At 40.4% G+C, this 24,807-nt stretch overlaps 1 protein-coding gene across 2 annotated transcripts in view; it reads right to left on the bottom strand.

Moving 5' to 3' along the window:
• Positions 1-24,807, bottom strand: part of si:dkey-21e5.1 (potassium channel subfamily T member 1) — a 108,093-nt gene that overhangs the window by 9,789 nt on the left and 73,497 nt on the right. Inside the window, exons 12-31 of one of the 2 annotated variants that reach the window (XM_034691929.1) lie at positions 24,014-24,194; positions 23,325-23,489; positions 21,434-21,570; positions 20,388-20,451; positions 19,995-20,103; positions 19,788-19,896; positions 15,580-15,729; positions 15,263-15,498; positions 14,939-14,959; positions 12,576-12,789; positions 10,783-10,888; positions 10,472-10,644; positions 8,840-8,911; positions 6,169-6,303; positions 5,792-5,903; positions 5,211-5,312; positions 4,937-5,020; positions 4,730-4,858; positions 4,066-4,086; positions 2,067-2,364 (exon numbers count right to left, since the gene is read on the bottom strand). In XM_034691929.1, coding sequence (XP_034547820.1) covers positions 2,067-2,364; positions 4,066-4,086; positions 4,730-4,858; positions 4,937-5,020; positions 5,211-5,312; positions 5,792-5,903; positions 6,169-6,303; positions 8,840-8,911; positions 10,472-10,644; positions 10,783-10,888; positions 12,576-12,789; positions 14,939-14,959; positions 15,263-15,498; positions 15,580-15,729; positions 19,788-19,896; positions 19,995-20,103; positions 20,388-20,451; positions 21,434-21,570; positions 23,325-23,489; positions 24,014-24,194 — 2,618 coding nt within the window. Of the gene's footprint in view, positions 1-2,066; positions 2,365-4,065; positions 4,087-4,729; positions 4,859-4,936; positions 5,021-5,210; positions 5,313-5,731; positions 5,904-6,168; positions 6,304-8,839; positions 8,912-10,471; positions 10,645-10,782; positions 10,889-12,575; positions 12,790-14,938; positions 14,960-15,262; positions 15,499-15,579; positions 15,730-19,787; positions 19,897-19,994; positions 20,104-20,387; positions 20,452-21,433; positions 21,571-23,324; positions 23,490-24,013; positions 24,195-24,807 lie in introns of both variants that reach the window. The other variant, XM_034691930.1, reaches the window with a different exon arrangement.

Below are 24,807 nucleotides of genomic sequence, written 5' to 3'. Positions count from 1 at the left end.
CGTCACCTCACGGGAAACACAATGCAGAAAAGATACCAGACGGACAGAGAGAGAGCAAAAGAGAGGGAGAGGGAGAGAGAGAGAGAGAGAGAGAGAGAGAGAGAGAGAGAGAGAGAGAGAGCGAGTAGAGCGAGAATAAGAGAGATTGGCTGCTGATCTATCGAACTCTGCCTCTGCCATGACACACACACACATACACACAGTTATACACACGCACACACACTCATGCGATAAAAGTTGCAGTGTCGTGATCAACCGGCTAACCTGACGGCTTGGTCCCCTCTGTATACGGCTGCTCTGAAATGTCCTGCAACTCTGAGCAAGGGCAATTCACTGTTAAACTTCAACCGCCTCATTTTTCATTTATCATAAACTACAAGTTAAAATAGAACAATCAAACATCTGACAACAAAAATAAAGTATAGCTAGCTGATTTTCTGATTTTAAAGGATGCTGGTGAAAGGACAAGTTCCTTTCTCCTCATGATGGACGTAACCACTCACATGTTTATAAAGGAGTTATAAACAGCACACAATTTACCTTGCAAATATCCTAGATTTACTCGATTCATGACATCGCTCGCAGTGAGATTAGAAACATCCTCTACAAAGCCAAAGGAGGGACGAGAGGAGAGTCAGAGAGAGAAAGGAAGCAGAGGCACAGAGGAAGAAAAGGGGGGGAAGGAAACAAGAAAAAAAAGAATCAGGCAGGCAGCAAACGCTTTCGCAGTTTCCAAAAGAACGTTTCAAGGAGGTGAGAGGGCGATGCAGAGAAGCCATGCAGAGTGAGTGTGCACAGAATCACTTCCAAATTATCATCTGTCACATGTTTATGCTCCTGTCGCAGTAATCCTCACTGACATTCACGCTTCATTAGAAGATCTTGAGCTTTTGGGGTTCTTCCTGAAACGTATTTAATCCACATGTTACATAAGATTTGGCAAGAAGTAAAACACATCTGGAGCATGATTCTGCTTTTGTTTTGAAGCATGAAGCTGGGAGGAAAGAGAGAACTGAAAAGAAAGGAAAAGGAAAACAGCAGAAGAAGAATGCAGGCAATTGCAGATTTTTAACGAAATGCAATTGAGAAAAGGTTTGGGTGATCCTGCATCTTCATGCATGATGTGTTCACATCCACGTGGTGGCATGAGCATGAGTGGTGTGTTTTATGACACGTGGAGGAAGAGGTGGATGTGTGTGAAACTAATCTGAGAAAAACAGGTTCAGTGACGATCATTGATGATGAAGTGTGATGGTAATGATCTGTCCTGTTAAGACCCACACTGCCATGTCTTAATAGATGATGAGGTGAGGTGAGATAATGAGTGAGACTCACATTTGACATTTAGAAAAGCAGCTTTCCTCCAGGCTGAAATAATCTGATCAGTTGAAGAGGGTGGAGCGTGAGAAACACCTGAACTACCTGCACTTTATTTTAGTTTGACTGCGTCTCTGCAAACAATTGAGGAGATTCTAATTTGCAAAACTTTGTATTATACCTAACTTTATTATCTGGCCACCAAAATTGTCAGGAAACTAGAAGGTGTTTTCCAAGACCCTAGAGTAGAAGTCTCTAATAATGTCAAACAAAAAGAATCCTTTTAACTCTCCATATCTTATTTGATTTAGAGTTCATATTAGCCTCCTGCAACCTCGTCTGAATATCTAGTCTTAGAAGCAGCAGGTGAAGCTGACCTTTGGGATCCTCGTCTAAGAGGGGTCAAAAATCTTTTCAATTAACTTCCTTCCTTTATTTTCTGACTCTTGGCTCCACCCACTGACGTTAATTCAACCCATTACATTGTTTCTGCCTTGAGAGCTGCTTTGGCCTTGCAAAAAGAAATGTTATAGAACTGAAACTTCAACAAACATTACCTACAATCATTCATTTTGAAGATTAATACGACTATTTATGATTAAATACCTACAAATAAAATACAAAAACAAGTTAAGTAGGTAGTAACATCATCTGCTTTTAGTCTGGCTAGCTCCTACATCAAAAATCTAATCTGCTCCTTCTCTATCACTCCTCTAAACATCACACCACCTGCTGTTCTGTTATCTCACCGTATCCCACAGTGGGCAGGCCCAGGTGCTTCATGCGGTTCTTGACCAGCTCGGACAGCTCCTGCCGCTCCGAGCGTCGGTAAAGGTTGAGTCTCTGCTGCGAGATTCTCTCCGCCCTGCTAGACGGTTTGGCGCTCTTCCTGCTCAGCCGCCGTGCCCACTGCATGCTCTTCTTTCTCAGCAGCGGGTGCTCCGATTGGTCGCTCGTGGTGGAGTTTCTGTGAGCCGTCTTTTCCTTCCAGGTGTCTCTGCGCTCGGAGTGCTCTGCCCCCTGCTCCACGTTTATGGACACCTGAGACTGAGAGAGCAGTGGAACAGTGTTACAATGGATACTGCTTCTGTGTGTGAAGGTTTTCATTACTCTGTTGTAGATGTTAAAAATGCATCTGTTCTTGTAACTACAAAGCAAACTTGTAACTTCAGAAGCTTGACATCTCGAGGTTTGATGCTTATGAACTTAACATCTGTAAATGCCTTGGATGAAAACAGAGTGTTTCTTTATACTTCCTGTAGACTTGATCCACAGCAGCCCAGAGTACACTACTTAATTGGCAGCTTTGTTTGGTCTTTTTTATGTAGGGGAGAATAGGGTTGGTTGTCACACGGGTTGGTTGGCACACTTGTTATATCTCGCCACTAGAGGGCACTGTCTCTCAAATTGAGGTATGGGCATTTCCAGAATTAGGATCAGAGCTCACCTACATAGTCTTCTCTGGAGTAAGACAGCTGAACATGAGTTGAGAGGACTTTTTGTGTTTTTCATGTCAAATTGTAAATATTCAGCTCCTCAGTATTTTTCTTCTAGGCTTTTAAATGATGGGTTTATAACAAAACAAGTGTTACCCTTACAAAGTGTGAGGGGAAAGCTATAGTTTAGATTTTTATTAGCTAGCTAAGTAGTTGTTAGATGGTTGTTAGCCTTGATGCTAGCAAAAAATTCCAGTTGGGGTTGGTTGTCACATTCTCTTTGGGGTTGGTTGTTACATGTGACAACCAACCCCTATGTTGGCAAAATCATGCATGGTGAAATTAGTTGGAGTGTGCAGACCCTACCTTTGCCATCACTGTAACTCAGACAGTGACTGCATGTAGCCTAGTTGAGTAGGCCATTATTGTTAGGCCTATTTGTTTTGTTCTTTATGTTGTTATATAGGCTGGCCTAAAGATGTGTTTCCTGTTCATGGTCCTTGCTCATTTTATTTTAAAATGCATTAAGTTATGTAGGCCTATCACTTGTCAGTGCAATCAAACTTTCAAATTTAGTTCTGCCTTCTTGCCTTTTTTAAAATATTTTTTCTACTGAAATACCATTGTGACAACCAACCCCATAGTGTGTGACAACCAACCCCATAGTGTGTGACAACCAACCCCATAGTGTGTGACAACCAACCTCATAGTGTGTGACAACCAAGCCCATAGTGTGTGACAACCAACCCCATAGTGTGTGACAACCATCCCCGTGATGGGGTTGGTTGTCACAATGTGTCAGAGTTTCTTTGATAGTTAATTGCCTCTTTGTTACAGTGAGTTGGAAAATAAGAGGTGTACACACTTCAAGCCAACACCTTAAGCTTCAATTTAATGTAGGAATGACTATTGAAAGATGTTTTGACGATGAGCAATCATCAAAACAGTAAAAAGTGTGACAACCAACCCCGTTCTCCCCTATGTATAAAATCTATATAGACATAATTTATTTCCATATGTTGGTGAATATATATTTATATATATAAAATGCATTTTTTTCTCCTAATTTCTTTTCTTTTTTTTTTAACTTATTGTTTTCTATTTACATTTTTCTTCACATGTGTTTTCTTTGTATTTATTAGTTTATCATATTCATTTTATTTTATTTATTAGATTTAATTTTCTAAATTCATTACATATGTCTGAGAAAAAAAAAAAAACCTCCATTAAACGCCAGAAAAACGCCACACGGGTATTTTTTAATCTTTATACAAAAACTCTGAAGTGTCCGGATGACACATTTGGATCTTACCTGTGCGTGACTGTCCTTGCCCTGAAACAAGAGAAAGACAAACAGACATCCAAACAAAAAGAGATGCAATGAAAGATGGGGGCATCCAAAGCAAACCAAATCATCCACAAACTCAAAAGTCAGAGCAGAAAATAGTAAATATGATTTATTTACTATTTTAGCAGTCATTTCTGAAATGGGGGGGGAAATTAACACCGGCCACAGAAGGTACATTTCTCTCTTAGTTAGTTTGTTATGCCAGTCAGTCACATACTTGCCAAATATTATCTACAAATATTGATCTATTTATTTTCACGATCGATTCTGAAGAGCGAAAATAGATTGTTGTGACACATATAACAAAGTATTCATGAAAAATGTTAATTTCCTTCTGTTGTTTGGCATGAAACAAAGACAGCAGAGAAAAACAAAAAGGAGCAAAAATTAAAGATGAAAAGAAAAATTATTTGAGGAAGAGAGAATAATAGGGATGATAAAAGGGGGAGATTAAAAAGAAATACATTTGAGAGAGGAGGAAGAAAGCAATTGAGAAAGGACATGATGGAAGTTTAAGGAGGAAAGGAGGAATACAAGGGATGAAGGGAATGAGGAAGCGAAAGCCAAACCAGAAGCCAAACCCAAACCGTCTGCTCAGATAATACGTCTCCGATCAAATCCCACTTGCCTCTGAGGTGGAGAACATGTGCGACTCAGTGCGATAGATCCCAATGGGGATCTCAGCGCTGGACGAACAAAGCTTCTGGAAGAGTCTGCCGTAAGTCCGGATCCACAGGTCCTCCTCTGTGATCTTCATCTGAGGATGGACGAGGATTAAGAAGCGGACACACAGACTTTCAAATCACTTATTCAGCAGTATGATGGTCACACTTACAGCCCCCAGGTACCCAGAGCCCGGCGTGGTATCCAGACCGAGCAGAAGCCGTATGATGGCGATCATGTAGTCTTTGACGAAGGACTGAAACGCATAGAATGAGAATGTTTTATGACACAGACAAGACAAAGTTCAAAGGTGAAAAACCTTGAATTAATTTGATCTGATCAAGTTTTATTTAAGAAGTAAAAGTACAACAAGAAAACAAGAAAAGACTGAATCAACTGCCATCAAACATCAACCAGAGTTCGATCCCATCGTCACTTTCTGTTACCTGGTAGAGCAGTGTATCCAACATGCTGATACTGAACACCCTGCCTGCGGCAAATGGCAGCCGGAACATGAAGGCCAAGTTGGAGCCCTTATCTCGCTCTATCTGCAGAGAGGAACACACACACAGCAGAGCAAGCAGGTTTTAAAATCTCTCTTTCTTCCTGTGGGTTTGCTGAACTTTTGTTTCTACGCACAATCTCCAACAAGACCGAAGTGGAAATGAAAAGGTCTGCTGTTTTATTTTCACCTCTGAATGCTCACAGGTAGGCTGACTGACTAGTTTTTAAAGAGCAGTGAAGGTGAGAGATATCGCTGGAGGTAGGAGAAAAAAGCATGAAAGCAATAGCCTTCAATGCTTGGGAAAAACTGGCATTTGAGATTCACTTCTTTTTAAAGCTATCATACAAATAATTAGTCCTCTAACTTGTCCTGTATTTGGTGAGATAGCTTAAGATCATTTCACAGCTCCTTTACGACGCCAAACATAATAACTATCAGTAAACAAGACTTCGCTTCATGTACCTTTGCTGCGTTCACTTCATGTTTTGGATATGTTAAGACCGTCTCAACATCTGAGCTCACCTTCTCCAGTTTGGACAGAGCGAGTGAGTAGCAGTCCTTGGCTCTGAACTGCATGAACCTCATGTTGGATGGGTGTGTGAGCTCAGTGATGATGCTGAGACTGGGGAACAACCTGAGTATGGAGGGAGACAAAGAGAGAGAGAGAGGGGGGGAGGAGAAGTGATGGCAGTGATGAAGGCTTTTCATTTTGGTTGTTAAATAAAATAAGAGTTCAAACTCTGAAACTCCAAAAACAAACATGCTTTTACTCTACAGCAACTTCAACTAGTCTGTTTAATGAAGGCTCAAAGGTCCGCCTCATATGTAATCCACCAGAGACATCCCATAATGCTTCTGTAAAGGTGAGTTTCTACTCAGTGAAGCGCTCTCTGCGTTACCTGAACATGGTTTGAACGTTGACGATGGTCTTGGCGTCGGCCATGTAGTCCTCCTCAGCGCTCATGGTGCTCTCCTTATCCACGACCACCAGGTTGTCAGCGTAGATGATGCCACACTGAAGCAGGTTGTCCAAACTGAACACAACACAATGTTTATTACTTCAGGACGAGTCAGAGGACGTCACGAACATTTGCAAGATATTCAATCAGTTCCTTTGAAAGTCTGGATGATCTACTTTAATCGAGTAATTTTGAGTATTTCCTTGAGTTATTCAGGAGTATGTTGCATCAGTTAAGTCCTATTATGACGCTTTTAAATGACTTCATCAAGGATCAAGAAGGATCGAGGATACTTAATTTATCATTCTGATCATGCAAACATCAAAGAACGAAATGCAATACTCAGGTCTCTGTGCAATAAATAAGCACTCTTTTTGTAATAGATAATAAAATAAATAGAAGTCATGTAATTAAATAAATAGATACCTATAAAATGTGCAATTTAAAACCAGTAAGGCAATAAATAGAATCAAATAAAACTAAAACTAAGACAGTTATGAATCATAACGACAGGTTGCATCATGAACATATGAAAATTTGTAGTCACGCTTGGTCCTAACCGCAGGTATTAATAATTATATCAACTAACATGCTAGGTGTGGTTGTCGCATATTTTACTGAGTCAACAGAGGGGGATACATTAGAGCTGAAATGCAACCTATTCAGAGTGGAGAGTTAACCTGTCTCTTCTTTAAAACGCAGTGTCATTCTAAATAACAGTTAACAACTGTACAATAATTTCATATATTTTACTACATATTATTCTACCACTGCTATCAATACCTAACATGTTTGACTGTTAAGTTTACAGTCTACATAAACCATCATTTTTGGCACTAAATAACCACTGTATGAGACTCCCTGTTTACAAAGCTAATGTCTTAATGTTTGTTTTTCACAAACAGAGATCTCTTAAGATTCAAAGGAGCTTCGTTTCTTTGTCACACCAAAGCAGAAAGCTCATTTTACAGGAGGGGATTCAAAGTGTTGGAGGTTGTGTGGATTTCAGGAAGCAGACCACTGGCATATATTCTGGGAATGTCCAGTGTTAAGACCCTTCTGGATAGAGTTCAACAGAATATTAAAAAGTATATTTAATATTGATGTGCCCCTACAGTTTACTGCATTGTTTTTAGGTGATGTAGATTTGCAGGCTAGGCCTGTTGATAAATACCTGTTTGGGATTTTGAGTTGTGCTTGTAAAAAAGTCATTACGAGGCGCTGGTTGCTTTCTGAACCTCCCACAATACAGGAGTGGATTAATATAGTAAATGATATTGATGTTATGGAAATGATTACTTTCTGTTTACGACTTCAGAAGGATGTATTTATTAAACTCTGGACCAAGTGGACTAAGTGTGTAAAACCCGTACAGACAGGTTTTGTGAATGATACCATTCAAGGGCCTGGTGGTGATGTCTTGTCTTAGCTAATTACATGTTTGTTTGTTTGTTTGTTGTTTGTTTGTTGTTTGTTTGGGGGGGGGGGGGGGGATTTTCTGTCACTTATCTCTCCCTGAAATGCTTCTGGCTCACTCTAATGTACACACATTGTCTTCCCCAGGTTGTATTTAGTTCCAATAATCTTTAAAAACGGAGGACTGCAGAGGAAATAAACATGATTATCTCTTTTATATGTCAATGCTCTGTAATAACAAACTGCTGTCCAATAACAAAAATACAGAATTTCAAAAAAATAAAGATTCAAAGGAGCATCTTATGCACACGTTAAACTCTGATTCACTGAGAAATTACCAAATAGCTGATGTAATGTTATACAGAAGAGCACTTCAAACACTCTACTGAAGTTGATGTCTTAATGGAGGATATGAAAATAAGATAATATGTTTGATTACATGTTTGTCACAACATCTGTTTGCAATATGTCTCCTTTGAATCCATAATAACTTGAAACAATGCCATATGTAATGATTTTATTGGCACTAATTGATAAGAACGTAGCAAATTGCTTTCTTGAGCTTCATCTGGTTGCATCAAAATGGTGTGGAAGCATAAATCATCTATCTTGCTAATAGGTAAAATCCAGGTAAGCAGAGTGAGAGAGCATTGCTTCTTGAAATAAAATACATTTTCCTATTTATTTTGATACATTCTGAGCTTCAACTTATTGCTAAAGCTCTAGTTGTAATTTATTGTGCAGCCCTGGCTGGCAGTAGCTTTCATTCTGTACAGTGAGATTGTTCTAGCTTGGCTGCAAAACGCAGGTCAAGAAAGCAGAGCAATGCCTCATTCATTGTTAATGTTAAAGGGAAATGAAATATCTTCTTCCATCAGGTTTCAGTGTTTCTGTGCTGGGAGTATCTGCACCACAGCCCACAGCAATAAAAGGTCATAAGAAAACTAATATACGAGGTCCATAAAGTTTAACGCACAGCACTATTAACAGTGTGTCTGGTAAATTTTCCCTCTATCAGGTCCTGAAAGTCCATCTTCAGATTACCCACAGAGGGTGATACTGAATTTTAATCATGAAAGATTGTAAGCTGTATGGCTGTCAGCTATATTATTGATGGGAAAATGACCACTGAGGTGAAAATGAGCTTTGAATCAGTTAGTCACATGAGCAGGTTTTTAATAATCCAAACACATACTTATCGATCGTGCCGGCCATGAAGTAAACCATTGGAAAGCAGCAAATGGCCTCTAAGAAGTGGTTGTCTGGCCTGCAGGGAAACAAAACATCATGAGTGAGAAGTAATTATCTTTGGGAAACACCAGAGACAGAGAATTACATTGGTGTTTTATTATATGCCTGAAACGTGTGTGTGGATCAGATTCACTGACGTTTATTAGGCAACAAGAGAGAGAGATACTATATGGTCAATACTGTTAAGGCAACTGGAGGCACAAAATACGAAGAAACAACATATCGAAAGGAAAGATGTGCAGGTAATAAAAAAAATAAAAAAGGAATAAAAAACTAACATTAAAACAAAATAGAGCAGGAATAACATCTAAACAGTACGCAAGAAAAAAATAAAATAAATAAATAAAATAAATAAATAATAATAATGATAATAAAACAGATAAGGATAAAACAGTTAAGCATTATTATTATTGTTAACAATGATAACTATAATACTAAAAATGATAATAATAACAAAAACAACAATAATAATAAAAATTGTTATAATGCCCCCCCAAAAAAATCAAAATAATAATAATAATAAAATAAATAACAATAATACTAACACTACTATTATTATTAATAATAATAATAATAATAATAATAATAATAATAATAATAATAATAATAATAACAATAACAATAATAATAATAATAATAATAATAATAATAATAATAAAAAATAATAGTAACAATAATAATAGCAGTGTGTAGTGAGGTATGATAAGAAGGTTTAACAGATTGGATGGAAACCTCTGAGTGTTTCATTAGTGTGTCTTTGCAGATGATCTGTTTCAGCATCCACAGAGTTTTAACTGAAGTTAATGAAACCCACGGTGAGTTCGAGCAGAATGAGATGTGGATCACTGCAGCACGGTCACACATACACATACTGTAACTCACAAATAGGCTTCATTGTGCAGATAGAACTGGTTGTTATGAATAATGCAACAGCAATTCATTTCTCTCTCTTGAAGCAAAGCCAGCCTGTAGCTGTCATTGTTTCATCTTCACTGTAAGGAATTTGTTTTTAAAATGTAAACACATAAAGCACCGCTGCATGTTGTTATCTCTTATCTGATTTAAGCTCACTAACAAGTAGAACACATAGATCCATTCCTGCATATCTTTTGGACCGTTTCACATTAATAATGTAAAACTTTTATATTTTCTTCTCCTTAGGCAGGGTTGACCCTTATACTATGAGATCTGATACTGCAGACAGCTCAGGCCCACCATGCAGGAGAAATAACACAATATGAAAACTAGCAGATGAATTTGTGTCTTTGACATACTCTGAAATGATTCAAATAAAGAACTGAAACACGAGACGAGAAGTTGAAAAAATGGCGTAGAGTAGTTTTGATATCCCTGTAAGAACAGGAGGGCCACATTGAAGCTGTTTGAATATTTACATACGCTCAAAGGAGTACAAACTATCTCAGCTTTAATGTGTTTTATGTTCATAACTGCTGGTGCAGGTAGGTCATGTGTCGGATGGCTCTACTTCTTATGTGAGTGGTTATCAGTGGTTTGAAATCTCTTAAGAAGTAAGAAGAAACAAACAGTGAGTAGAAAGGATGCCTGGAGGTCTTACGGGTAGTCCAGCAGCAGCACTATGGGGTTCAGCTCCTTCCTGCACCGATAGTAAGCACGCAGAGGAACGATGAAGTTGTACAGACCGTTTCCAGCCGTCTCTGCTGACACTATGATGAGCTTATTCTTGAAGCCGTACGCCTTAGCATCCTCAAAGCTGTTGTGAGTGCACCCCTGGATGGAGAGAAAGGGAAGTTAGTCAGCTTATGTTGTTAGCTGCTCTACGTGTGCAGAGTGCGTGGTGATTGCAACGTGTCAGAGTGGGTTTTTGAGGTTTAGTTTCAGTCCGTCTACCTGTGTGTGTGAACTCACCTTGTCGAGGCGGAGGCAGCAGAACGGAGCTTTCTGTGGGAGGAGGTGGCACAGAGTTGGAGAGCTGCCGATGTAGGGCGAATTGGGAGGGTAGCCCTTCACAAAACTGAGAGAAGAAGAAAGCAGATATGCCTCAGAGGAAGAGCAGCTATCAAAGTTTCAAAACAATGTTTTCAGGAAGTGTGTGGAGAAAGCTGAGATACAGATTGCAAAGATTTTTGGCTTTGATCGCAGAAAGTAGCTCAAATGTCAAACAAAAGTGCTATCCATCTTAACCATTTCCTTCCTTTCTGTGGTCACAAAAACAGCCTTTTAAACCATCCACCCATTATCTTGACCGCTTATCCCGTTAGGGGTCACAGGGGGCTGGAGCCTATCCCAGCTGACTTTGGGCGGAAGGCAGGGTACACCCTGGACAGGTCGCCAACCTATCACAGGGCTAACACAGAGACAGACAACCATTCACGCACACACTCACACCAACGGGCAATTTAGAGTGATCAATAAACCTGGAGTGCATGTTTTTGGACTGTGGGAGGAAGACGGAGTACCCGGAAAGAACCCACGCATGCACAGGGAGAACATGCAAACTCCACACAGAAAGGCATCTGCCCGGCAGGGGATTTGAACCAGGAACATTCTAGCTGTGAGGCAACAGCGCTACCCACTGCACCACCGTACAGCCCTACCTTTTAAACTTTTTTAAAGACAGTGATTCCTATGACATTACACACATCCACAAACAAACTAAGAGTGGACTTCAGCTGGAAAATTAAACATAATGCTTCAAATGTCTGCCTCAAGGTGAATCTCAGCATTCTCCTGCTGCCAGATTAACACCACACATGCTTTTTTGGTTCATTATAAGTTCCTGCAGCTGCTCGGTTTCCTCATGTTTTAAGCCCAAAGGACTAATTTCAGCTCAATAACAACATCATGAACAATTAGATCGTGTTGCACTCTCTTTGGTTTCACTCGTGTCTCATTTTATTGCACAACAAGTGTCTGCAGCCTCTGATTTACAACGTGCTGGCTGCAATTACCTTCACCAATCACTTTCACAGTAGCTTCTGGTTTTCCAATAAAAGAGACTCTGATTTAATGGGTGCATTTACAGTCTCACACAGCATGGTGGCACTGTGGGACCATTAGATGTTCTGTGTTTTCTGCAGTCCACCTGCATCCACCCATCTGCTTCTGTGCCTGATGATGAGTGTTAAAGAAAGAAGGCTACTCATATAGATGTAAAGGGGGCAGTGGTAGAGCCTCAGAGGTGAGGAGGAGCATGTGTCAGACTTTATCTACAGCTGCTCAAAAAGCCTCACCAAGTTACAGGAACATATATCCTAGGTGTATCGTCCAATTACAGAAAGTCTAAAGACGAGAAAAATCTGAGATGAGGTGATTCTTCTGACTCCCTCAGCTGATCCCATGCCGGTTATCTGTCGGGTCAACTGATGGATGAGCTTCGTGGTGTGAGGAGTGCAGCCAGGACACGCAACACAAGCTTCACTCAACAGGGAAAGTGCTGACCTTCCTGCCACGACACACACATCCATCACTGCCACTCCTGCACCTCAGAGCACTGTGACACACAGATTACACGCCTCTTCTAAACCCATCCATCTCTCCTCCTACAACCGCCGAGACATGACGAGGCGGGGAACGAGGGATATCAATCAGACATACGGTACAGACTGTTCGCACGATGAGGACGTTTGACTTTCTTACTGCAGCAGTGGAAGACATGACGGTCACTATAAAGCCGTTTTTAACATAACCAGCTCACTCACTCTGACCCCACTGAGCCCTCCTCGTCTGATTGGTTGGTCTCATCCTCTGATTGGTCGCTGAGGAGGTCGCAGGGCAGAATGGCAGAGGAGTCTGCGATCTCCAGAACAGGTGCAATGCTCGGTCTGCGGCTGCCGGCGCCGTTCTCCGTCGGCAAGGTCAGTTTGCTGGTCTCCTCGGGCGGATCGGGGTTCTGGAGATCGATGGCTACGGTGCCTGAAGATTCAATCAGAAGTCTGAATGAGTGGCTGTCAGAAATAGCATCTGCAGCACTTTTATTATTATGCGTTCACAATTGAAATGCTTATACCACGATGAACCCAAGAGCACTTTATCTTAGGGACCACCCTGCTGCTGCTGCTGCTGCAGGGAACACTTTTACATACTCAATGTGCTGTGATGATGAGGTCCATGTTTAGCTTGTTCAGCATCTTAGCTTCTAACAGCCAACCAGCGTCCCTAAGCTCAGCTATGTGTGACCTTGAGGAGAATGTAATCATCTATCAATGTTAGTGTACTCGTAAGCTCTCTAGAGAGGAAAGTAAACTGTGCTGACTGTGACAAATATCATATTAGCCTTATTGCAGTTTTCTTTTAAACAAGCAGAGGCAGTCTAAACTGAAGTCCAAGAAGCCTGTATGCTCTGAGTGACACTTTGTATACTTTTGTCTTCAAGTACTGTATTAAATATAGATTGGGCCTGCATGATATGAGAAGAATATGCAATGTGTAAGTCCCAACTTTTTGTTTTCACTTCTTAATTGGCACCAAATGATCTGACTGTAGTTGAAAGCTTCAGCTTCATCTGGCTGCATCTAAATGTTGTTAAAGCATGGCCGTAATACTCAGGCTCCATCAAACAGATCAAATGTGACCATGTTGAAAGAGGAAGCATTAATTGTTTGGATTAAATCATTTGTCCTTCCTCTTGTGATAACTTTATACTTTTATGATGTGTTTATTGCGAGTAATATGAACTCAATATGTGTAATAGGTTGCAGAAAATGACCCCCAATGTCACACAGATGTGTTATTACGTCTTTTTTCAAGATATAGAACATAACAGAACCTGTTTGTGGTGTTAGTTCTTTGAGCTCATGTCTTATGTCAGGGATAATGTATGGTTAGCAGGTAGTTATGGGAAATAGAACCCTGGCAGGATGAGACATATTCTACCTGCTATCCATACATTATCCCATTTATTATCCGGCTACTAGCTTGATCTGAGGATTTATGTGTACAGTTCTTAAAAAAATAGCCCCAGTAATTCGACAGCAGTTAGCGTTCCATGGTGATGGATTCTTATCTGCCTGTTGTGGTTGATTTAACATGAAACTGTCTTCAATCAGCTCTCCTTCTTCTCTGAGCTCTGCGGTTCACACACCTTTAAAAATAAACAAGGCAAATGTGACAACTTTAAACCCTGCTGCTATCATCACCACCTCTCATGGTTTAAGTTTCTTTGTAGGGACGGTGAACTTAAAGTTTCTCTCACTGGCTCTTCTGCCCTTGATATTATTGCTGGACAGGATCCAATATGATAAAGTCTGAATTGTGCAAGCATTAGCATGCATGAGTTTTAGGCATACTGTTTTGAGGAGAATGGAAACTAATGGTTTTACCTCACCTTACGGTCTATGGTGTTAACAAGCAGAAGCTAAATGTGCCGGAACTCTTTTACTCTGATTGATTTGACATGACATGGGACCAGTTTGCCTCTGGCGTTGCTCATGTGAATTAAAGATAATAACCGTCGTCAAGGGGTTTTGACCAATCAGAATCGAGCATCTTACACAGCCGGAAGATCAGTGAGAAAGCCGGGTAATAAAGCTTCATAATTGATAACTGTGAGAAAGTTTATGGTTGAATTGTGCTGCAGTAAAGTTTGTGTTCAGGACTGATAATCATTTTTTAATTAGCTGATAAGTTTGAATACATTTTAACTTCAGGAGGAGATTTGATTATCATGTCTTTATCGCTGTATTTCTCAGTTAATCTCTTCTTATCTAACAAATGTGCGATTCACTCTCTGTATCCAAACTGCACAAGCCAAGGAGCTACAGTATCATCCACCCTTTCTAGCTGTATGTATGAGTAATATAAAGTATGATATATGCGCAAAACAGAGAGAAGCATAACAAGAATATGATATATGTGCCATACATATCATCATATCATCTTTTCTGCAAAAGTGCTGCTTTTAGCTTGAAAGGTGCAATAAAAGAAATCTCAGCTCAACTAAATCAAGTTATTTTATCAACAATATAATATTACTGTGCCATGTGCAGCTTATGGTATAGAATCAACTGTCTATAGTCTAAATAAACTGGTAGTGAAAAAAGTGATGCATCATGCACAAACTTACCATATGAAGTGGCCTGATCAACTTTTACAGGTCAAAGAAAAAGCACAACACAATAATGTCAGCCAAGAAAGAAAAAGATGCATGTAAGAAAAAAAATCATGCAAAACTCAGCAAAGCACGCAGCATCACTGAGACAGCAGCCATCCAGGAGTGATCAGTGTGAGTGCAATTCAGAGTACAGAAATATCAAATACAAACTTCTATTTCCCTCACCATGTACAGGTATAATGTTGTAAACCCTCATCAAATGTTGGTATCAAGTATCTAAAGTTGCTAAAGTCATCATCATCTTGTTTCTTTGCAGCCTGTGGCTCTCATTCTCACCCATGCTGGCGATGATGCTGTGCACAGGCAGCCTGGAGGGGGCGTCGTAGAGTCCAGTGACGGGCAGACCTTTGTTGTGTTTCTCCTCCTGTTTGAAGATGAAGGCCGAGTTCTCCTCCTTGGTGATGTTGATGTAGTAGCATGTGTCGGTGGGAGCCATGATGTGTCGCGGGCCGGGGTTCAGCAGAATGCTCTTGTTGTCTTCTCTCTTCACGCCGATCAAACACACACCGTACCTGGGAAGAAAAGGCAGGTACACAAATCAAAGTGGGTATCCGACTTAGGTAGAGATCAAGCTTTTGGGGGGATCTACTTACTTCTTATGGGCATGGAAGGAGGCGTAGGTGAAGCTCTTTCCGTCGTACTCTCCAAAAAATTTGCTGTCACACAAGCGGATGTGGTAGACCTCGTTTCCAGAGCAGCGTCCATAAGTCCTCTGCCACTGCTCCGGTGATAACTGCCCCTCCCTGAAACAGCAGTATAAGTTCCTGGTTACTACTTGAAGGACCAGCTTGCAGGATTTAAAACTACCCAGGTTAAGGTTGCAGATTCCCCTTCCAAGCATTAGAGGAACCTAAAGTGAAAAACTTTAGGACACTTGTGAATATAGAGTTGCTTCGAAGCCAGTGTTTGGTTTGATCATGGTTATTAACGGGGAAATGCTATATGGCAGTCTTCTTGAACCAGTCCTGAAACCTCTGTAGATAAAAAAAGATGTTATAGGCAATAGGCTTAGACTGCTGGGGGAACTGACACACTCCTCTCCCCTCTCTCTGCCTGTCACTTACTCTCCCTGCCCCATTTAAGTTACAAACCATAGACCTTTCTGGAGTCCCTGAGCTCCCTTGTCTCGTAGGTTCCTCCGAGTCGCTGCCGAAGACAGCCTGCTGCTGTGGACGTTCCATACTCCAGCTGCTACTACTAGTATTATCTGTCTCCCTCTATCCCTGCTTCCAGCCCCAACATGAGTCTGGTCCTGATGGAGGTTTCTGCCTGTTAAAGGAAGTTTGTCCTTGCCACTGTAACTTGCTGAATGCTGCAAAGTGCTCTGCCCATGGTGGATTAAGATGAGATCATACTGAGTCCTGTCTGGAAGATGGGACTGGATCTTATCCTGTCTTGATGTTTGGTCTTTGTTAAAAATATAACATAGAGTACGGTCTAGACCTGCTTGGTTTGTAAAGACTGACAGATTGCTTTGTCCTGCCAGAGAAATAAAACATTTTATAATGAGCTTAAAGCCAGAATCTGACTTTAAGTCCACTAATTGTACTTAAGTGCTCATGAGTCATTTGAATTCATAGAATAATGCACCTTGAATTAACTTTGACTTCATTTTAATCTCCACAGCCCTCATTTTCCCAGAGACTAATAAATCTTTCAGGACCTTTTGCAACCTTTGAGTCCCCAGCCTCCTGAAACTGCTCATAACAATGACATCAAGTTCAAAGGCTAAGAGGTCAGTTTGTTTAGACAGTTTTCAGACAGTTCATGTGCTTCATAACTTTTAATAAATGTGAGGATGATTAAATTAACACCTGCCGCACAGAAATCTATCCCCCTGTCCTGTCACCTTCACAGCTCTGAGCCAGGTCCCATTACCCTGATGAAAACTGTAATGGATGTGCTAGTCTTTCAGGAGTGGCTAGAAGTGAAGGTGTTCAGGATGCACTGAATATAAAAAACACAGGCAAATTTATCACCAAACAAGAAGCAAGGTTATGTTTACTGACTTCACAGTGACAGGTTTGAGCTGTGGTGACATTACAGTAGTCAGCTCTGCAGACAAACAAATGTGGTCTGTATGAATGTAAAAGAAAAACCTCTGCAGCAGGAGTATCCGTCATCTCTGTCTATTATTTATACATCTACTGGGATGGAATCTGTCCACATGAATAATCGCACTAACTCATAAAGAATTTAGAGAACAGACGAAGTTAGAAAGGTGAAAGGTTCATTGAATGAAACAGGTTGCCACTTTGGAAGCTGAAATGTTGCTGAGTCATCTTAATCTCAGAAAGAAAGAAACACATCAACAACTGTAACAGTGTTGACAGGATGGAATGAGTGACGGATAAAGGAAGAGGAGGATGCTAATCTATACAGTCCTACAAACCTTAAAGGAATAGTCCGTAATTTTTAACATTGACTCACTTTCATGTGTTCTTATCAAGCTAAAGCTACTTAACTTTACTCATGTCCAGCTCTGCATCTTAGGTCATGTTTCCCTGTATTTTTGTTATATCCTGTTTTATTTTGGTAACTTACCTCTCCTATTGTTTCAGATCCTACACTTCCTGCAATCATACCTGTTTGATTGTCTTCCCGGACCTCATTGTCTGAATTGAAGCTCATTGTCCCCCTTTCTCGTTAGTGCTTAGTCCATGTTTAGTCCTGTCTTCAGTTCATCCTTGTCTCTTCAGTCAAGCGTTGTAGCATTTTTTTCTAGTCTAGGTTTTGTTGTTTAGATCCTTGCTGTTCCCTATTTGGATTTGTCTGCCTGTTTTTGCTGACTTTAGTTAAGACTGCTCACTTCATCCAGAGACTGTTTATTTGTGTGTGTGAGTCCTGTATTCTTTAGTTTTTAGGTTGTTACAGCTTTGCTTAGCACCAAGTGTGAAACAGGATGAGAATGGCACATTTCTTTTAAGAGGTAGAACATTGTTGTACCAACCTACCAAGTGCTTACATAATGCTTTTCTTTTTTAACTTCAAAGACGTGATTTTTAACACTGAAGTTTCAGATGTAATACCTATTGTATCTCTTTGGTTGTGCTTTTTATTTAATGCATCACAGGTTTCAAGCACCCTCTGATATTTCGGTTTATGGAGGCCCTCAAAAGAGCTTCTGAAGGTGTGATGAATTAAAGTCAAGATCTCAAAGATTTGTGTTTTGTCTGCAGAGAAACCAAAAAACATCTTCATTACTCAAGTCTTTCTGCCAATTAGAATCCAGATCATGATGATCCACCATCCACTCTGATAATAACACATCAGTGGAATTAATTCAGGGACCAAACCAATATTATGGCTTGATATAACTCAAACAGCTGCTGCTACTTGATACCCAAACTTCTGACCTTAAAGTCTTGCCATAATCTAAGTAAACAAGTAAACTGTTGCTATGATGGACTTTGAGTAATACAGCTTCCTTTACATGTCATATAAGCAACACAAGCTAACATCTGCAATTGAATCAGCTGGATTCTTCTGCTTCCTGTTGAGAGTTGTCACTGCAATCCACTCAACGCTGAGCAACCCAACATGACGCAGCGTTGGGATGCCCGGCTCTAATTCTATTTTCACTCCTGATGCTTGCAGACAGGGACGAAGATCAAATAGTTCATGAAGTTCAGATGAACAGTACCTCTATGACACCTCCTCATTTCACTACAACAACCCAAAGAAAGTATCAGATGGCTGGAGGGGACTGCCAGAGGTCTTTCTGTAAGAAAATGTTTTCTGATTTTCGTTTGTTTTTTTCACTCAACAGAGCTTGTTACATTGTTACATGGAGATAGCAGTGCATCAATAACCTTTATATCTGTGATTTAAGTGTTGCACCTTGACTTGTGTTAACACCCCTGGCTGTCCTGTTTTTCTGTTTGTATGGTGCATACTCAGGGAGATAGACATTACTCTTATATCTGGGATGTGTCCAGCTGGTCTCCTGTGCACAGCTGATAACATTATTGTTTGTTTACATGAGGTAATAGATGTGTGTATTTGATGGACGCAGTGTGGACAGTGACACAGTTGCTATTCAAAAGTATAGTTCAGTCAGGACCACTCTCATCAAAATAATTAATCATTAGCATGCAATAATTTATGTTCGGCAGTGTGGCTCTGTTTTGGGAGCTCCCTGCCTTTCCATGTGCCTACGTGGAACGCCAAAGCCTAAGTTGGGGAGAACACACCGCCCCTCTTTTAAAAGTGCAATGAAACTTTAAGGCAGGGAGAGCACCAGCAGCAAAGTCCCCCAGCACAGAACAGAGCAGGCATCAGTGACACTATATATGACACTGGTAAAATCAGACACAGCAGAAAGGGAAGAGCGGAGGTGCAGGTGAAGCAAGAAGAGAAGGCAGGCTGAAGCAGTTTAAATTTTGCCATTTTGCTATTTGCTCATTAAACAGAATAACTCTTTCCCCTGTTTCTGCTCCCCATGGTAGCTCAAGCTTACTGTAGCTCCTTATTTACTGGATATAAGAGTGCTATCGATCTCCTCTTCTCAGCCAGACAGAGCATAAATGAATTATCTGAGGTTTAAAACTCTCTCTTTATAAAGTGGTCATGACTTCAACCATATGAATCACATCGGCTGTAAAAGTGCTTTTTTATTTTTTATTAATTTAAACGCTTAAACTGTAATGACCTCAAGTGCAATAAGACTTTAGCAAGTGAAGGTGTTTTACCAAACTGACAACTCATACAGAGGTAGAAATGACTTACAGAGATAGTGGATAACTGAAGATCTGAAAGTTTAAGAAGCTTAAACAAACAAACAAAAAAAAGATGTACTCACTGTCCTCTGGAGGTGTGAACCAGCAGTGTGACTAAGGTAGACGTGGCCGGACAGACACAGTTCAGCGCCAACATGGCGTACTTGAACTCCTCTTCACATACAACATGATCTAATAAAAAAACAGATGCATTGAATTAACAATTATTTAACACGGTGTGTCAGAACATAGTCACTTTTTCTGTACGTAGATGCTCGTTGTGCACTTACCTGCAAACTTAACATGGAATTTGTTTTCTGGTTTGAGAATCTGGACGTATAGGGGGCAGTTAGGAGCAAAGTCTTTAGCAGCCCAGGCCCTTAAAATAGTCTGGTGATCCTGTGGAGGAAGAAGTGAATCAGTTCTACTCATGCAGCATCTCATTTGTAAAGGCAATCAGAATTTTATGGACCATAAAGTTTGCCTCAGCGACTTGAAGTGCTTTCAATACTCATGGCAGTTCCAAGTGAGTCATGACATCATCCGGATATCCCTGACTCTCTGGGCTAATTTATAAAGGAAGTAGAGTGTGAAAGGAAATTGCTCCTTTCAAATGATTATTATCACAAGTGTTTTTATTTTAACAACCAATTTCGACAAATTCCTGTCCGGACTTGACTTACAGCAGCGGTACGGTCGACCTCGTTCCTGCTACTGAGGATGAAGCAGGCCTCAGCGTCGTCCATCCTGAGGATTGATGGAGAGACGAACAGGAAAAAGAAAGAAAGACACAGACAGGCCGGTTCATGGGTTGGTGATTTTAAAAAGAAAATCCACCCAAACGTGAAATGAATCACTTAGAATAAAGCTGTTTGAGATTAAAGTGCAGTTCTGGCAACACATGAGCGGCAGAGATCATTCAGCTGGGACAAAACCTCTGATTTTTTGTGAACTTGAAGCTTCAACACAGATTGATTGAATTACAATCTTTCATCTTGACACTTTCAGGAAGTTTATCCCTGATTGGCTGATTTAATCTGTTAAATATCAGTGCATGAAATTGCCATAGCATCTCATCACCTGCTTAACTTTGCACACAGACATGAAGATGGGCTCCTAGATTGATTTATGACTTGGCTTTAGCATCATCATATGCTTGAGATGCACTAATTATTACAACCTATTTTGCTGATTTCACAATCTTATTCAACAAGCAATAAAAAGCTACAAGAAGCCCTGAAGCAACAGTAAAACCCTGAATGGCACACAAGTGCTGCAATATTTTCACAAAGTTATAAGGTGAACAAATTCTGATGTGATCTATTACCTTTTCTATTACTGAGGATGTTTAATATGAGCGGCTGATCAGTAGAGTGAAATCCCATTACACTGATGTGCAAGCAGAGGGCAGCCAAGTAGGCTTGTAAGTATCTCATCGTCTAACTGCACTTCAAGGACTCACAGATCCGCTGGGGGAGGACTTAAACCATCCATTTACATTTAAAGACGCATAGAGATCTGTGTCTGTAGCTCTAAATGAGGTTAAAGGTGTAGAGCCAAGATACATCTACCAGCTGCAGAGGTAGAGGCAGTCATTTTTTATGATATATCATACGGTCTCATCCTCACTGATAACACTTCCATCTGCTTGAATGCAAAGTGGAAGCAACAACACACACATTTGGACTGTCTTTATGTATCTGTTGGTCTGAGTCTGCTCTTCACTCACTTGGCCCTCATAAGGTCCTGGTCTTTGAGGGCCGATCCTTGAAGGTAGATCACCCTCTGGGACCACAGAGGGATCTGAAGAATACGGCGAACCTGGAGGTCCATCTCTAATGGACACAGGATCACCACATAGTAGTCCTGCAGAAAAAGGGACATTAATGCTTTCAATAACAGTACTTCATCTCAAAATATATCATATCAGTTATTTTTACTTTTGGCATTTCAAATTCACCCCAAAAAAATGTTTTGCACATTAAATACTAAAAAGAATTAGCAGTTAGTATAGAAAATATTTAAGTTTCTTCAATACTTTAGGTTGCAATACTGATATAATAGCAAAGGCTGTACTTGATCATGATCAATGACAGATTCATGACCTGAGTCTCTTCAGCTCATCGTGCACCTTTACACATGGCGCCTTCTGTTCAAATCCTATAGTCGCAAACACAGGACCATTCAGACAACCATTTCAGCCAGGTGTTGCCACACACCCTAACCTGAGCATGTTAGTGTCCATTTAGCCAACTATTACTGCCAATGAATTCAAGATAATTAATGGCTTACTCAGCACAACAGATGGTGTATTTTTTTCTTGATCGTATAAATGCGCCTTGATTTCTCAGCTTTGAGTCAGATGGTCCCATTAGGCTGCATGAACTACATCTCAGCATGACTCAATCAGCTCAATCAGGAGATGTGTCCTGTGAGCGGCTCATCAAATTTTGTGATAATGCAGCATGCTGAGGAGACAGATGCTTCATGGTGGGACTCTGTGAGTAAATGATGCAGATCTTTTGTTGTTTTTTTGTTTTTTTAAAGTGAAAAGTAACTTGAGTCTGTAGAGTAGTTCATATATTTCACTGATAACCCACAGAATTTACAAGCCTCATGATCAATCATTTTCTGCCGCTTGGTAACATACATCATAGTTTGCAATCACCATATGACGTTTCTAAGGGATAGTTTAGGTTAATGAACCAACATGGAAATTTGCATTTGAAGCAGCTCAGTCATGTGATAAATTTGCATTGAAAAAAATAATTTGCTCAGGTCTGCCGATTAATCGCATGCGTTAACAAATTAATGTTGAAAGCTCTTGTTAGAACAAATTTGAACATTTATAGTATTAAGTTGAAAAATTATTGGAAGATATAAACAGACAATTATCTAATATATTTATTAATGTTTATTGATAAACAAACTTGTTCTTTGGTGATATTTGTTTGAAAACAGGCAGATGTAAAGAAGAAATTGCAATCAAGCGGCAACCTCTGGTCTTAAAATATGGAGCCCATGCAAAAGTGCTAAAAATTGCAGTTCATTGAGCGTCCACTTGAGGCTGGCTGCAGAAACTCTGGAAACCACATACACATCCATTCAAAAAAGACAATCTTTACAGCAGAAATAAACATGTTTACAGCATGGTTAAAAATACGGTTTAGGTCTGAATAGTTAATTTCTCTATCAGCACACACTGAACGGGGGGTTATTTTCCTATTACTTATTTTTGAAGATATTAAACTAATGGGTTTGGCCCAAATAAGGGCGTGGCTGATGTAGCTGTTAGCGAACAGGCTAAAAGCCCGCCTCTTTACCTCACACTAGCTCCACAGAAGTTAGGTTGAGTTCAGCATTTCCAATATGGCACCTGCCGACGATCTGCTTCAAAACAGCGCTTCAGAAACCGATGGATGACGTCGTGGATACTACGTCCATTTTTTATACAGTCTATGGTTGCAATATGTGCCTTTGCATCACTTTACATATATTTATATCTCAAATAGAATACAAGAGACTTCCATATCAGGATAATATTGTATCCTTGGCTTATGGTGATCTCTTCCTCTTGTTTTTAGCTTTTCCCATGCATATTGAAGATATTTTTATGGTACCTGTAGTCTGGGATGAGCGTAGAACTCGTTGAGGAAATCCATCAGCAGATCAATCTTAAGCGAGCTGACACATAACACCACGTGTTTCTCCGTCTGTGCCCGGTGCCGGCTGTAATTCCCTCCTAACTTCTGGCTCTCCATCCACAGGTATGCTAGTTCTTCAAACTGACAAAACCACAACAACAACATCAATGTGGTGTCAAACCTAGCAAGAATTAAATAAATTACGACCAAGACTGATTTGTTGCCTGGACACAGATGGCGAAATCACTGAAGTGAAAACTGCTGATGTGTTAGTTCGCCAACAGCAGAAGTTAATTTCCATTTCTCACTCAATTTGCTCTGTAGGGAGTGTAAACACTATTTCAAGTGATGAACCTGTTTGTGATCTTAAAAAATAAATAACACAGTAAATAGGCAAATTTATCATGTGAGTGAGCCAGCATGACACGGCCTGAATACTGAGTGAGACTTGCAGACTTTTTCTGCAGCTAAAAATGTCAGCACGATAGATTTTTATCTTCTGTCAACCTGTCGCAGCTGCAAAAAAAAGTCAGCAAATATTTTCTGACAACCTGATAAAGCTCATTATTAGATTGCAAACATTAACAGATTGCTGGTAACATCACAGGACAGAGTTTGGGACCACTGGGAGAAAACCTTGCTTGTTTTTCTGTAAGCATAATTACCTGCAGTGGGAGCACGACCAGGGCGACACAGATGAGTATGACCACCAGCAGCTGGGAGGGCCAGATTTGTGGTGTTACATCCCCGTAGCCCACGGTGGAGAAGGTGACGATGCAGAAGTAGAACGAGTCAAACAGAGTCAGGTGCTTCCCCGCTCGCTCTAGATGCTGGATCCCACAAGCTCTGCAGAGAATGATACAACATGGTCCAGGAGTTACACAGACATACCTCCGACAGGTAAACTTGATTAAAACCCAACATGTAGAGTGTTACTGAACTGTGTAATCTGTTTCATTATTGCGTTAAGGCCTAGTGGGTGGGATCTGAAGCGCAATTTGCCTGAGATCAAAGGGCACCAGAGTCAATACAGCTTAAGGTCCTGCACAGCGTGTCATTTAAAGTGACAGTATTGATCAGTCTGTCCGTTCCACCTCACTGCTCGGGCTAATTTATTTGTGTTTTTTTCATTGATAAGGTGGAGATTTAATGAAACCCCGGGGCACGAGGGAATAAGGATGTCATTCTGAACTGATTGGAGTGGAGGACGTTTGGAGCTGGGCGGTGGCCAAGGCACAAGAAAGCTGCCAAAGATCTAACATCTGAGAAGTGAGCAGGTTTTGATTCAAATATAATTCTGCTTCTGAAGGGGAACCCAAGATTAAGAAGGTGAGTTACCTTCAGGTTTTGTTCCCCTCAGTGTAACAACAGTACCTGCTGAGGCACTCGATTGTTACTGCCTGATTGTTTTAGAGTACGACTTAACAGCCTACAGCTTTTTTGCACACATTTACCTGCC

This window comes from Notolabrus celidotus, chromosome 9 (assembly GCF_009762535.1).
Source record: "Notolabrus celidotus isolate fNotCel1 chromosome 9, fNotCel1.pri, whole genome shotgun sequence".
Lineage (NCBI taxonomy): Eukaryota > Metazoa > Chordata > Actinopteri > Labriformes > Labridae > Notolabrus > Notolabrus celidotus.
This window is presented reverse-complemented; position numbering and strand designations above follow the sequence as displayed.